General features: G+C 40.0%; 1 protein-coding gene across 5 annotated transcripts in view; it reads left to right on the forward strand.

Annotated features, from left to right (window-relative positions):
• The window catches only part of nek1 (NIMA-related kinase 1), a 37,511-nt gene that overhangs the window by 4,531 nt on the left and 16,950 nt on the right, over nt 1-16,030 (forward strand). For 3 of the 5 annotated variants that reach the window (XM_061976091.1, XM_061976094.1, XM_061976092.2), the window contains exons 7-24: nt 75-161; nt 3,957-4,011; nt 5,214-5,414; nt 5,481-5,553; nt 5,779-5,927; nt 6,001-6,048; nt 7,305-7,367; nt 7,444-7,491; nt 7,568-7,645; nt 9,079-9,218; nt 9,297-9,419; nt 9,501-9,582; nt 12,613-12,699; nt 13,475-13,558; nt 13,623-13,700; nt 13,881-13,976; nt 14,063-14,242; nt 14,340-14,387. In XM_061976091.1, coding sequence (XP_061832075.1) covers nt 75-161; nt 3,957-4,011; nt 5,214-5,414; nt 5,481-5,553; nt 5,779-5,927; nt 6,001-6,048; nt 7,305-7,367; nt 7,444-7,491; nt 7,568-7,645; nt 9,079-9,218; nt 9,297-9,419; nt 9,501-9,582; nt 12,613-12,699; nt 13,475-13,558; nt 13,623-13,700; nt 13,881-13,976; nt 14,063-14,242; nt 14,340-14,387 — 1,720 coding nt within the window. The remainder of the gene's footprint in view (nt 1-74; nt 162-3,956; nt 4,012-5,213; nt 5,415-5,480; nt 5,554-5,778; nt 5,928-6,000; nt 6,049-7,304; nt 7,368-7,443; nt 7,492-7,567; nt 7,646-9,078; nt 9,219-9,296; nt 9,420-9,500; nt 9,583-12,612; nt 12,700-13,474; nt 13,559-13,622; nt 13,701-13,880; nt 13,977-14,062; nt 14,243-14,339; nt 14,388-16,030) is intronic. The other 2 variants (XM_061976093.1, XM_061976097.1) reach the window with 2 other exon arrangements.

A 16,030-nucleotide genomic window follows, 5' to 3' on the forward strand; every position in this document is an offset into this window, starting at 1 on the left:
GTATGTAAATGTCAACAGAAATGGAAGTCATCAATGGCATATTCATAAAAAAGCATGTATTTTCTGTTTGTCAGTACTGTAGAACTTGCAAGAACCTGCATTGGAACCCCTTACTACCTTTCACCTGAGATCTGTGAAAATATACCTTACAACAACAAAAGGTAATGAATCACTACTGCACGTTGGGGTGTTTTTCTTGTCTTCAGGAGTCGTCGGATACTTCCCTTACAGAACTAAGGTTTTGACTTTTGATAGATTCATATGTTTTGATCTACAGGAAGCTACTGAAAAGAAAGCGCTAATATTGATTGTGTGGTGCAAAACATCATACATACAGTATGTGCAAAGTCTTAGGCCACGGTTAGCTCAGTGTTTTAATGACATGTATGCTGAAGATAATAATATTAAATAAATATTTAGATTTTTAGTGAACTACAATAAATCTCAATTGTGGCATAGGCCGCAATGTTTGGGAGCGCTGAGCATATTTTAAGAAAAAAAACAGCAAATAGTTGGCCAGATAATGTTTTACCAGGAAAAAAAGTTTGACAAAACTTGCATACAAGGTTGGGAAATTGTCCAAGAAAAAAAAAAAACACCTTATATTTTTGTGAGGATCTGGATACATGGCGTCTTATGAAATGTATTACTTTGTCCACTCATAATTGCAAGGTCTGCCTGTTTTTCATACAGGAAGTAATCTGCTCATCAACTAACAGAAACACACTCAAATGCAGTGTTTTTCCTTTGTTTTGTTGGCATTCTAATTAGTGACTATTCTAGTCCTTTAAGGGGTTAACTGTAAAGCTATTTGTGGTCCGAGACTGGGATGGGCTTCAGTCCCCTCGTGACCCTGGGAGGGACAAGCGGTGGAAGATGGATGGATGTACAGTAAATGCAACAAAATAAAGCAGAGTGTGCATTTTTTGAAGAGCATTTTTCTTTTGGTATGAAAGAGTAAAAATCTGCTGAGGCTGTTTGTGACCAGGTCTCCTCAAAAAAATGGTTTCACATCTAATGTTTATTTATTCTGATTTTAAATTGATTCATAATTTTTGAGAATTGATTAGGAAATAAATAAATAATAATAATTTAAACATTTTTAGCAAATTATTTTTCTCTTTTTAAGAATACATCTTTGGAAACAACTATTATTGGTATCATTATTTATATGGTTGTTTTTATTAATATTTGGTTTTACTTTTTTTTTGTTTTTGTATTTAACCCTTGTATTATGTTAAGGGTCAATTTGACCCATTTCAGTTTTTGTGTTGATCAAAGTACTGGTTATTCTTTCTTTTTCTTGCTGAAATTTGGTGACTTTTCCTCATCTAGGGTCATGAACTGGTGTATAAAATCTGGACACTTTGATGGGCAGTGGAATGTCTGTCTAGAGTTGTATACAAAGATGATGTTGCGGGTCATTTTGACCCAGACGCTTTGATGTGGGTAAACAGCTGTTCAGATCCAAAATAAACATGTCTCTATGATGTACTTTTTACTTTGATGTACAATTGTTCATAGTTTGATTGCCTCTGAGACCCAGAGCCAGGTGTGTGAAGAAAGGGAACTTTCTCACACTTGTCCTTGTCACTGTTCTCATGTCATCTCTTTGACAAACTCACCAAAAATGAGCTCCAGAATGATGACATCCGAGGAGGCTTTGTCACTGATTTTTAACTTGGATAGTGATGTAGAGGAAGAGATTTCAGAAACAGAGTATTTTTCAGAGACAGAGGACAATGTTATTGCTGATCCAGATTGTCAATTTTCCTACGATGAGGAGGATTCAGAGGACGAGTCTGCCGTTGTTCCTCCAACAGATGAAAACCAAGGAATGCAGCAATCATCATCCACAGAGGGGACATGGGCATCTAAGGACGGTAATATAAAATGGTCAACATCACCACACCCAAGCCGAGGCAGACTATCATCTTCCAATGTGATCAAAATGACTCCCGGTCCAACAAGATTTGCTGTCACACGAGTTGATGAGATTCAATCAGTATTTCAGCTCTTCATATCCCCACCAATAGAGAGGATTATACTGGAAATGACCAACTTGGAGGGGAGATGTGCGTTTCAAGAGAAATGGAAGCCACTGGATCAGACTGACTTGCATGCTTACATTGGAGTTCTGTTATTAGCTGGAGTGTACAGGTCAAAGGGAGAAGCCACTGCAAGTCTATGGAATGAAGAAAATGGAAGGCCAATCTTTCGTGCAACAATGTCTCTGGAGACATTCCACATGATATCTCGTATGATCCGCTTTGACAACCGCGACACCAGAGCTGGTCGACGTGAAAGAGACAAACTAGCTGCGATCAGAGATGTGTGAGATAAATGGGTTGAAAATGTACCTTTGTTGTACAATCCTGGTCCCCATGTCACTGTAGATGAGCGCCTTGTTCCATTCAGGGGCCGCTGTCCTTTCCGACAGTACATGCCCAACAAGCCCGCCAAGTATGGCATCAAAATATGGGCAGCCTGTGATGCAAAATCCAGCTATGCATGGAATATGCAAGTATACACTGGAAAGCTACCTGGAGGAACATCTGAGAAGAATCAGGGGATGCGTGTGGTGCTGGAAATGAGTGAAGGGCTGCAAGGTCATAACATCACATGTGACAATTTCTTTGCATCCTACCGCCTTGGAGATGAACTTCAGAAGAGAAAGCTGACCATGTTGGGAACAGTCAGAAGAAATAAGACAGAACTTCCCACCGAAATTCTGAAGATGCAGGGCAGACCTCTGCATTCCTCAATATTTGCTTTCACTGAGAAAGCAACAGTTGTTTCATACAGGTGGAAAGAAAAGGAAAAGATGCCAGGTATGTCCCTCCCAAGAGGACAGTAAAACAAGTACCTCTTGTGTGAAATGCAAGAATTACATCTGCAGAAAGCACACAGTAACATTCTGTCCATCATGTGGAGAGCATTGGAAAATGTTGAAGAAATTTTGGAGAACATTGAAAATGTTGAAGTTCGCTGGGATGAAGTTAAAGTATTTCTTAAATATAGTGTTGGAATTAAAAATGTATTGTATGTCACTTTTCTAAATGTTTATATAACCTAAAATAAAGTTGTTATTGGTTTAACCTGTTTTCTCGACTGTTTTGAGTGCATTTACACAGTACGGGTCAAAATGACCCGCAACATACCGGTAATCAATGTCATTTCTTTTCAACATAATACAAGGGTTAATTAGCATTGTATTTGTATGGGACAGCACGGTGCAACAGGGGTTAGTGCATGTGCCTCACAATACAAAGGTCCTAAATTCAATCCCGGCTTCGGGATCTTTCTGTGTGGAGTTTGCATGTTCTCCCCGTTACTGCGTGGGTATCCTCCGGGTACTCCGGCTTCCTCCAAAGACATGCACCTGGGGATAGGTTGATTGGCAACACTAAATTGGCCCTAGTGTGTGAATGTTGTCTGTCTAGCTGTGTTGGCCCTGTAATGAAGTGGCGACTTGTCCAGGGTGTACCCCGCCTTCCGCCTGAATGCAGCTGAGATAGGCTCCAGCAACCCCAAGAGGGACAAGCGGTAGAAAATGGATGCCTTAATTGCTTTGTAAATGTCTATCCTAAGTAGTGTAAAGATCAGATTGGGTTGGGGTTGCTCTAATTTATTCTATTAGATTGATTAACATTCTGTGATTTTTGTAAATTTTTGAAAATGTACTTAAAAAAAACATTTTGGGGACAGATCTGCGCATATAAGTCTTACGGCTTTTGTAACCTATAACTTGTTTTGAAAATATTTTATTATAATTTATATACCAAATAATAAATTACAATAATTGTGTTGAATCGAATCGTCACCCCAAGAATCGGAATCGAATCGTGAGGTGCTCAAAAATTCCCTCCTCTATTTGTGACATTATTAAATGTATGTAACATATTCCTCCCTTTCAATGTGTGTCTTCTTTTCTCTCCCCTTTCCTCCTCCTGCAGTGATATTTGGGCTCTAGGATGTGTCCTTTATGAAATGTGCACCCTGAAACATGCAGTAAGTGTTCTTTGTGTGAGTTGTTTACTAATTCATGGAGCTTTGATGTACCTAAAGGCAGTGTTCCCCCTGCCATTATATTAGGGGGGCACCATGTGTTGCACCACAGCTGCACAGTAATTGACAAGGAGTGATTTAACGACAGTTGGATAAGCAGCGTGTGTGCCCGTGTTGATATTAGGGCGTGTCCCGGTCCAATATCAGCAAAAAAACAAATTTTAGATTATATCAGTTTACAGCTCAAATCTCTGCAGCGTGTTTGTGCAAAGATCGACCAATAAACAGGTTGGTCTTCTTGTATTTTCTATTTATTTTTTAGTGAAGTCATTTACAAATGTATACAGCTAAGTGCACAAGCTAGACATATATGTCCTTACTTGAACAATATTGCAGTATAAAACACATTTGTCAATATAAACAAGTAGCATATAATTATATTTGCGTATTACTTACAGATAGGCAGAAGTGTATTAGAAAATATCCAGTAACAAATGTGTCCGCATCATTCAACTTAGTCCGTCATGATCTTAACTTATTATTGTGACCACTGAGTGTTGGCAAAAAAAACTAATTAAAGTTAAAGTACCAATGATTGTCACACACACTAGGTGTGGCGAAATTATTCTCTGCATTTGACCCATCACCCTTGATCGCCCCCTGGGAGGTGAGGGGAGCAGTGGGCAGCAGAGGTGGCAGCGCCCGGGAATAATTTTTGGTGATTTAACCCCCAATTCCAACCCTTGATGCTGAATGCCAAGCAGGGAGGCACTATTTTTTATAGTCTTTGGTATGACTCGGCCGGGGTTTGAACTCACAACCTACCGATCTCAGGGCGGACACTCTAACCACTAGGCCACTGAGTAAGTAGAGTAAATTCACCCCAGTTCAACTTAAAGACAGCATAAATCCATTCCAGACGGTTAATAAATAGGTTAGTGTTTTTCCGCACCTACCATCGTTCTCTGTTAGACTCATTTCACTTGATCAAGCCTTATCCAACATTCCACTCTACAAAATAAAAGCATGTAGGATTCATGCTGATGTCATATTGGATCGATATTTGTATCGACCAATACTCCAAGCTCCCATATCAGAAGTGGAAAAAGTTGTATCAGGACACCCCCGAGTTGATACCCCACACACAAAAGCTGTGTGCGATTGAGGACCAATTCTAACAGTTTTACCAATTTGTGTCCACTTAGTTTGAAGCTGGAAATATGAAGAACCTAGTCCTGAAGATCATCCGTGGCTCATATCCTCCTGTGTCCGTTCACTACTCCCAAGAACTGCGTTTCCTTTTGGCGCAACTTTTTAAACACAACCCAAGAGAAAGGCCTTCAGTCAGCAGCATACTGGACAAACCTTTCCTCTCTTGCCGGATCCAAAGGTTCCTCACTCCACAGGTACAAAGCACAGCTGGTACCGTGGATAGGCTGTTCATACTAATCATATTTCTTCTTTCATTTCAGGTCATTGCTCAGGAATTTCATCAGACGGTTATTCACAAGCACCAAAAAATGGGTGCACATCAGGGCTCACCAGGTAAGCTAACTGCCCACAGTGTGGAAAATAAGTATTTGATCCTTGCTGATTTTGTAACGTTACCAAGATATAACCAGTCCATAATTTTTACGGTAGTTATTCTTATTGTAATGGAGAAAGACCAAACGTAAAAATATAAGAAAATTCCTGAAAAATGCATCAAACTCGATATTTGATGTGACTGAATTGCTTCCAAATTCATTATCGTACTAACTTTTTGACTAGCTAAGCGTCCTGCCCATGGTTCCATACCATCTTGCGCCGCCAAGATTACCAAACCAGCATGCAAATACGGAGTGCCTTTGACCGGAAGAAAGGTGTCCGACCTAACCAAAAAAGTAGCAGACAGGAAACCTACTGTTAAACATAAAGCGGTTAGTAACCATTAAATGTATTGACGACAATGCATCTTTTGCTGTAGCCTGTGTAATTATGTGATATGTTCAGGTCCCTCTTCGAAGAGTAGGCCAAGGCGAAGAAGAGAGGAGAAAACAGGTACACTGCTGAGAATGCCGTATTTGTATATATCCGTTCAACAAACATACACCAAGGTGCACACATGAATGTAAAGTCATTGTATTCACTAATAGTTATACCAAATATATAAATGGCCTAAAGTAGGGGTTCTCAAACTTTTTGGGTCCACTTCCACCCCTTGTTTTGACCAGGTTAGACTACTGCAATGGCCTTTTTACTGGGCTCTCTAAACAAGCTGTAAAGCAGTTACAGTTCATCCAGAATGCTGCTGCTTGAGTCCCGACTAGAACCAGGAAATCCGACCATATTAGGTCACTGCACTGGCTTCCTGTTGCTCAGAAAATACTTTAAAACAGCTCTGCTTATGTCTTTTTCATGGTCTTGTGCCAAAGTACATTTCTGACATGTTAGAACTAAATGAACCATCTCGCTCTGAGAACCACATGGAGTGGTCTCCTACTGGTGCCCAGAGTCAGGACCAAACATTGTAAATCTCTGTTGCTTTTTTTTCTCCTAAAATTTGGGATAGTCCTCGAAAAGATGTGAGACAGGCGTCAACATTGGCAATGTTCAAATCCATGCTAAAAGCACTCTTATTTATTTGCGCATATGACTACTGATTGTATTTTATCTACACTATTTGATTTGAATTTGTTGGTTTTTATGATATTATGATTGTAATTTAAATTAGGATTATTTCATGATGGTTTTATTTTTCATTCTTGTAGTTTTCTGCAAAGCAACATTTCAATGTAATACTAAAACAAGTACATTTTTGCGGATCCCGGGAGGTCCTTGGACCTCAGTTTGCGATTCCCTGGCCTAAAGTTCGTCTTTTCCAGACATTCAAGTAGGATTGACGCTAACTTGTGATATTTCTTTATAAAAATGACGAAAAGAGGCGATCGAAGAAAGTAGGTCTGTAGTTGTAAACGTATTTCTTTTATTTTTTTGTTTTTTTACTCACTTTCTGCAATTGCGTCAGACAATTATGCAAAGTTGACATATACTTCTTAACACCCCCTACACACAAAAAAACCACAATCGCATCAAACAGATTCCAGTCCTGTGTGAAACACCGAGCGACCTTAAATAAAAAATGTAAAACAAATAATATTGCTTTTAAAATATAATTGATATGAAAGCATTAGGGTTAAGGTTAGCACATTCATGATGAAACAATTGTTTTTCTTCTTGTTGGCACCACAATTTGTCTTTAAGTAAAAGTTTTAGGTAACCAAACTATTTGATGTAACTATTTTATTCTCAAATAGCAGGAGAATATCAAAAAAAGACCTATGGAGCTGGCAGAGAAGGAAAAGAAACAGAAAGAACAGGTGAGCAAATTGTATGGAATTACTGTAAAAAATATCACACTTCCAGGCATTTACATGCATACTGTGTGTGTTTCAGATGTTGCTATTAAAAGCAGAACAAATGAGGCGCTATGAAAAGGAAAAGGTGGGTGGCAAATGCATCTTTTTTTTTTCTCACCAAATTTCAACAAATTGATATGTGAACTTGTAATTTGTAACAGATTAGTCGCATAAACCACGCCAGAGAGCAAGGCTGGAAGAATGTCTTAATATCAAGTGTTGGCAGCCCAGAGAGGAAGGTATTCTTCAGCTTCTTTCTTTTTCACAATAGAAAATATGTATTTTTGTAGTGTCATGCATTACATATCTGGGGTTGTCTTCAAATAAGGATTTTAATAGTCTAATGTGATTGGTTAGATTTTGCCCGTAGTCCATCAGTCAAATCTAAGGTTGTTTTTTTTAAAGCGATAAATAGATTGTGATTGTAGTGTATACTGACTGGACACTAGGTGTCATTATAACTAGAGATGTCCGATAATGGCTTTTTTGCCGATATCCGATATTCTGATATTGCCCAACTCTTAATTACCGATTCTGATATCAACCGATACCGATATATACAGTCGTGGATTTAACACATTATTATGCCTAATTTTGTTGTGATGCCCCGCTGGATGCATTAAACAATGTAACAAGGTTTTCCAAATTAAATCAACTCAAGTTATGGAAAAAAATGCCAACATGGCACTGCCATATTTATTATTGAAGTCACAAAGTGCATTATTTTTTTTAACATGCCTCAAAACAGCAGCTTGGAATTTGTTGTGTTTATGTTGTGTTAAAGTGCGGATGTTCTCCCGAAATGTGTTTGTCATTCTTGTTTGGTGTGGGTTCACAGTGTGGCGCATATTTGTAACAGTGTTAAAGTTGTTTATGCGGCCACCCTCAGTGTGACCTGTATGGCTGTTGACCAAGTATGAATTGCATTCACTTGTGTGTGTGAAAAGCCGTAGATATTATGTGACTGGGCCGGCACACAAAGGAAGTGCCTTTAAGGTTTATTGGCGCTCTGTACTACTCCCTACGTCCGTGTACACAGCGGCGTTTTAAAAAGTCATACATTTTACTTCTTGAAAATGATACCGATAATTTTGAAACCGATACCGATAATTTCCGATATTACATTTTAAAGCATTTATTTGCCGATAATATTGGCAGTCCGATATTATCGGACATCCCTAATTATAACATTGCATGATTTGTAAATTTAGCTGCATGAGGTGATTTTTTTTTTAGATGCTTAGGAATGCAGTCTTTCATTAAAGCGAACAAAGCAGAGATAAAAGTTTTCTAAAATTTCCCACCTCAAAAAAGTCTTAACCACTCTGATGATAATTATAATGATAATAATAATAATGGATTAGATTTATATAGCACTTTTCTAGACACTCAAAACAAATATACACGGTCGATATTGGATTCTTTAATGAGGACTTTACCTCTGGCGCTGCGCCGACAAGACATCAAACTTGACTAAATACAAAGTTTACGTATGTCAACCTGCTGAAGGATGATTACTTTTGCCAAAAGGGCACTACACTTCCGAGGCGAGGTGGCACTTCGAGGAGATTCAATCAGGCTTCTCGGAATCGATTCTTCGACTATTTGAAGACAGCCCCCTACATATCACAATTATATTTGGTCATTGTGAGCTTGCGTCCTCCCAACTCAGTCTTATTTAGGTGGTGGAAAAAGGGCTGCCGGTGATCCAGAGGCGGAAAGCTACCACAGTGCTCTTGACCAAATGTCTAAGCAATCAGTCGACAAAGGGAACTCCAAGGAAAGATTGGGAGGACCGAGCGCTCCTATTCGGTAATTTCTTGACGTCGCCTATCTTTGTTGTGCAGTTGTATTGCAGAAGTATTTACAGTGTGGCCTGTTTGTGTAAAGTAAAATACCAGCTGCTGCTGGGCCAGTGTTGTCTAACGGTCGTGCCCAACCCGTAAACCCTGAAGCAGTTAAAAGACAACTACAAAGGTTGCAGCACTTTTCAAAACAAAGCCATGTCAGCAGGTAGCATACACAGCCTCATTCCTCAATGATATTCACAGATATTCAAATTTGGTCCTCATGCTTACCTTATTCTGTTTGCAGGCAGCGGCACTTTCATGTTGAGGAGTTTTTACAGCGTAAAAAAGAAGCAATGCTTAACAAAGTCCGGGCTGAAGGACAGCTGGTATGTCAGTATTTATTTACTTTCCGACTTTACACCAGGATTGTCCAAAGTGCTGCTCAGGGGTCATTTTGGTGTACATTGTAAAAATAAAATTAATTATATATAAATGAGGGTACATCAGATATGACACAAATTACCTTTGTTTTGTTCAGATAGCTTAGCATATATTGTATTCACCTTCATTGGATTGAGTTTAGCATATTTTATGTGCAAAATGTATCAAAATGGCCCCCCCACTCTTTAATTGTAATGTACGCTATCCTCATTGGAAAAAGTTTGGACACTGTTGCTTAACACCATTTGTGGATTATTCACTAATAATGTCACCCCATAAACAAAATGCCGTCAGGGGGTTATGTATTCATTGGGTTGTGTCTGTCTGTTCTTTAGCAACATAGCTCAAAAAGTTATAGCTGGATTTAGATACAAACTTTCTGGAAATGTCAGAAACAGAATAAGGAACATTTTGGGGGTGATCCAGATCATTTGTTCTACAGTACTTTGTCTTACATTTTTGTTATGAGGCTCATTTTTTCTGTTTGTATATGTATGCTAGTGCCCACGCCTCCACTTACAGACACAAAGACAGTGGATGGCTGACAAGAGGGTTCACTCTATTTATTTAATTCCGTAGCAGAGAAGGTCTGGTGGAAGTCTGCGCTCTCCAAGTGCTTTTTTAGTTTCTAATATTAACATACCAGTAATTTATATGGTTCTGTGTATTGCATACTTGCCAACCCTCCCGGATTTTCCGGGAGACTCCCGAAATTCAGCGCCTCTCCCGAAAACCTCCCGGGACAAATTTTCTCCCGAAAATCTCCCGAAATTCAGGCGGACTCAGGTCCTCCACAATATAAAAAAGCGTACCTGCCCAATGACGTTATAACTGTAGAATGATGGAGGGCGAGTTCTTGGTTTCTTATGTGGGTTTATTGTTAGGCAGTTTCATTAACGTCCTCCCAGCGCGGCAACAACACACAACAACAGCAGTCACTTTTTTGTATACCGTAAAGCAGTTCGTCTGCCGTAAACAGCAATGTTGTGACACTCTTAAACAGGACAATACTGCCATCTAGTGCATTTGATGAAAGCACTTTTGTGCGTGCCACACAGCAATGCATCAGAGAGGGTGTTCAGCATGGTTGGAAAAATAGTGACAGAGAATAGAACAAGGATGGACAATTCAACCCTTAACTCAACAATGAGTAGATGAGTGTTATGTGTGTGTATATGTGTAAATATATATATATATATATATATATATATATATATATATATATATATATATATATAAAATAAATACTATATATATATATATATATATATATATACATCTAGAATTCGCTGAACGTCAAGTATTTCTTATATATATATATAGATAGATAGATAGGCTCCAGCGCCCCCCGCGACCCCAAAGGGAATAAGCGGTAGAAAATGGATGGATGGATATATATATATATATATATATATATATATAAAATACTTGACTTGGTGAATTCTAGCTGTAAATATACCCCTCCCCTTTTAGCCACGCCCCCGTCCCACACCGACCACGCCCACCCCCACCCCCCTCCCCCACCTCCCGAAATCGGAGGTCTCAAGGTTGGCAAGTATGGTGCAGGGCCGGCCCGTGGCATAGGCCGTATAGGCAAATGCTAAGGGCGCCGTCCATCAGGGGGCGCCACTCCAGTGCCACAAATGTTGGAGAAAAAAAAAAAAAAAAGTTGGTACTATTATTTCTAAATACAAAAAAAAATCCCACGTTAATTAAAATGCAAAGTAAAGCCTATTTAATAGAAATATTATTTGTTACAACATTACGCCCCCTCCCTTCCCGTATCAAGTTAAAGTTAAAGTTAAAGTGCCAATGATTGTCACACACACTAGGTGTGGCGAAATTATTCTCTGCATTTGACCCATCACCCTTGATCACCCCCTGGGAGGTGAGGGGAGCAGTGAGCAGCAGCGGTGGCCGCGCCCGGGAATCATTTTGGTGATTTAACCCCCAATTCCAACCCTTGATGCTGAGTGCCAAGCATGGAGGTAATGGGTCCCATTTTTAATAGTCTTGGTATGACTCGGCCGGGGTTTGAACTCACAACCTACCGATCTCAGGGCGGACACTCTAACCACTAGGCCACTGAGTAGGTGACTCTTTTTGGACGTCACCACATCAAAAAATCAACACAAGATGTCAAAACGGCCAAAACTGTCAGGTGCCCAGGGAAGAAAAAAGAGAAAAGAAGAGGAGGAGAAACGAGAAAAGACAGAGGTAGCTGGTAGGTATTAGCCTACATGAAATTATTTGTCTGTTACAGAATGTGATAGTAACCTGGCTTTTTAGCATTAAGCTAATGTTACATGATTCGGCAATTGCTAATCAATAAATAGCTAGTTCTGTTTTAACGTCGGGTTAATATTGTGGAGGGGGCTAAATTGTTATGGAAAATAATAATGTAACGTTAGGTAATTACAGTACTCCCACCTTACATTCCTCAGGGACATTTGTATTAGATCTTTTAAGCAGGTGTTTTTTGTTTACATTGTCATTGCCTTCTGGTTAGCTAATGTTTGCCCTGCAGGTAATAGTCACTTTTCCACCCCTTTATATATTAGGTATAGTTGTAAGTTAAAAAAAATGGTCAAAGACAAAGCTATTCGGGTTCTTGTGAGTATATACACTTCACTGCCGATGTGGGGGGGCGCCACCTAAAATCTTGCCTAGGGCGCCAGATTGGTTAGGGCCGGGCCTGGTATGGTGTATTGTGAAAGGATTACCGTAGAATCCGGCTGGTCATTGTGAGCCCAGCAGCTATCACATTCATAGAAAACAAGAAGCAATATTACACAGCAATACACGGACCACCAAAAAATATTGAATTTGTCAGTTTCTATTGTTTGTAGATGGCAAATGTACAGCTCTACAGGTCAAATTTTCCATTCATTTACTGTTAAAAAGAAAACAATGAATGTGGCACTTGCTAAAAGGCTATGTCAGCCTAAATTGTGGTTGACTTGAATGGTAAACAGGGGACTCGGCAAAACCTGGCAGCAATCTATGGAGGCCAAATTGGTTCAGCTCGGTTCATAAGACCCAAAGTCAACAAAGAGGAGGAGGTAGGAGCATGGACGCTCATTGTACCTCACAGCACAGCTGCCACTGCCCGTCTTTCATCCTCACATCCTCACAATCATGCCTGGGACTCGCCAAGAGCTCATATGCACTATTATTGCACTGCAACTAGTTTTATGTTCCATTGTATTGGTTTTTATAACCATCTTTATGTCACTTTCATGCTCTTTTTTTGTTTGCTTTGAATGTAATTCACAAATGCACACTTTTTATTGCGATGGCTAATCAAATTTCCTTTGGAGTACTGTGTAATTATTTTTTTCTTTTTGCATTCACAAATGAAATGGGCTGTTTGCAACTTGCTCAAAGTTACATTTTTCCAACAAAAAAATTTAGCAAAAATGACCAGTGGCTAGTTTATGAATACCATTGTTGTATAACGGCACAAAAAAAAGTATATTTTTCATGATTACTATTTATATTGAATAAAAATTGCTTGTCGGCTTGATGAAAAAGTCTGACGTTCAGGCTTGTTGCTCACGGCTGTCTCGTCCAAGCGTACACATCTGGAGCTCGTGCACATACACAGAAGCAGTCTCAGAAAAGCAACTAACAATGTGCACTTGTTGTTGTATAATAGGCTTTACATTTAATAATAGCCAACCTTTGCCAAATCGCTTTTATTAGCCGACAACACAGATAACTTTTATCATTTTCGCAAGTTAGCTCTCTCATGGTTGCAAATATCCCCTTTTAATGTTTCCTTGTATGTGTATGCCTATACAGTTACTGTATTTGTGACGTTTCCACATGTGTTAGGAATATTTAACAAGACTCAAGCAAATCCGCTTGCAGAACTTCAATGAGCGCCAGCAAATTAAAGCTCGACTTAGAGGAGAAAAGGTTTGTCATTTCTTAACATATTTTATTCTAAACATGGAAGATGATTTACTTTCCTGGGTTCCAGTACGACAGCGACGGCTCAGACAGTCAGGAGTCGAGCGATGAGGCTGAACTCAGGAGGAAGAAGATAGCGGCTTTGAAAGTAAGTCTGCTCCAGCGCAGTTGACACAGAAAAATACATTTTCTTGTTGTACCATTTCCTGTCAAACATATTGTCTGTCAGAAGTTAGAATACACTAATCATGAGATATTGCAGCACCAACCTTAAAAACGACAATACATTTTGTATTATCTTAAATTGTATGACAAAATGTAATTTCAGGCTCAAGCTAATGTCCGTGCTGCGGTACTCAAAGAGCAACTAGAGAAGAAACGGAGGGAGGCGCATGAGAGAGAGAAAAAGGCGTGGGATGAGCATGTAAGCCTTTCCTTCTTACTATATGTGCCTAGCTCGGTGGTATCAGTGCATCTAGTAAAGGCACCGGTTCTATTGCATTGTGAAAGATTGCAGCTCGGGAAGGGGATGTTAGCATGGCCGCAGGAGACATGGCTTCAGCTGTAGCAGATTCTACAACCCCTGAACCCTCCATGCCCAGCGCGGCTGCCAAAGCTTCAGCCCTGCCAGAGTCTGAACCTTCCAATCCAGTTATATCAATGACTACTGCTCTGAAGAATGTTGGAGCTGTTAGTATATGCATGACACTTCACATCGTACTGTAGCTTGAGAATGCATTTCTTGATTTGTTTTCTCTTTTTTTTTTTTTTGCAATTTGTTTTTCAGATTACTCCGGTGAAAGAGCCTGCCACAGAGGCTGTTGAAGTCACTCAGGTGTGTTGGTATTAATGCTCCATGTAAGAGGTGCACGACAAATATCGGACCGATAAATATAACGAATTATGACGTCACACTGTTAAATCCGTTAACTATAAAAATATATTTCAGATAACTGATTAAAAAAAAAAAAAAAACGCTCTAATTGGGCAAGATTATCCGTACCGTGCTGTTGGTGGATTAGAGTGAGCAAATCAAGTGCTTCTTTCTGTTTTTACATGCCGTCATAACCTTTACCTGAGCGCATTGTAAGCAAATGTGGTGTCGTCGTGTGGGACTTCTTGATTGTGTCAGAGCAAGACCTTTTGTGTGATTCTAAGGAAGAGATAGTAGTTATTTTAGAGTTGGGACACGATGGACAAATTCCGGCCAGAGAATCCTTTAATCATCTTTATTGCTGAAATGTGTGTGTGTGTGTGTGTGTGTCATACTTGCCAACCTTGAGACCTCCGATTTCGGGAGGTGGGGGGTGGAGGGCGGGGATGGGGCGGGGCGGGGTTGGGGCGGGGCGGGGCGGGGTTGGGGCGGGGGGCGTGGTTAAGAGGGGAGGAGTATATTTACAGCTAGAATTCACCAACTCCAGTATTTCATATATATATATATATATATATATATATATATGTATGTATGAAATACTTGACTTTCAGTGAATTCTAGCTATATATATATTTATTTATTTTATTATATATATATACCGGTAAATAAAAGAAATACTTGAATTTCAGTGTTCATTTATTTCCACATATACACACACATAACACTCATCTACTCATTGTTGTACTTGAAAGTACAATGCAATACAATTCTGGGGCAATGGCACCTATCAAATACACAGTAATGAAAACCAAGTTGTTCTACTACCTGTACTGTGTGTTATGAGAGTAGAGTACGGTATGTGTGTGTGTGTGTGGCCCTTTAATATTTGACAGCATGTGAGGTGAGTGACGTCAGTGAGTGTGTGGGCGAGAGAAGAGAGGGAGCGGTAGCGTAAATGCGGGGAGGGACTAGTTGGTTTTGTGTTGGATTGGCTGTATGCAAGCAATCAATAAAGCAAGATTTGCAACTAATCGCTGGACTCATCATTCACCCTAAAGTTGTCCGCTGTGGAGACCCACTGACGGGTAAAGTGAAGGGTGTTGCCCCGAGCATACACCGGCCCTGGAGAAGTGTCTCCCCTGTGCTCTTTGACTACGGTCTCGTTCTTCTGCTTCGTCTCGTTGTGTGCGCACACTGGACTCAGGTCCGCATGGAGCTGGAGGGGGCGTGGCCTCCAGCTCCGGCTGAATTCCGGGAGATTTTCGGGAGAAAATTTCTTCCGGGAGGTTTTCGGGAGAGGCGCTGAATTTCGGGAGTCTCCCGGAAAATCCGGGAGGGTTGGCAAGTATGGTGTGTGTGTGTGCGTGCGTGTGCGGTATTTAGTCGTCAACGCACACAAGGCTGGCTGCCACCATTGATCGAAACAGGCTATTCTGACAAAGACCTGCTTAAAAGGGGAAATGACGTCACAGATTGACCTACCAACTTAAAGGCACTGGAACATTACAGAACTGGTTAACGGCACACAATAGGCTTTCGTACAGTGATATTTGCGCCAAATGTCCTGCAAACATTCCGTGAGGAGGCAAACATAGTGCATCAAA

The sequence above is a fragment of the Nerophis lumbriciformis genome, linkage group LG14 (assembly GCF_033978685.3).
Source record: "Nerophis lumbriciformis linkage group LG14, RoL_Nlum_v2.1, whole genome shotgun sequence".
Classification (NCBI taxonomy): Eukaryota; Metazoa; Chordata; class Actinopteri; order Syngnathiformes; family Syngnathidae; genus Nerophis; species Nerophis lumbriciformis.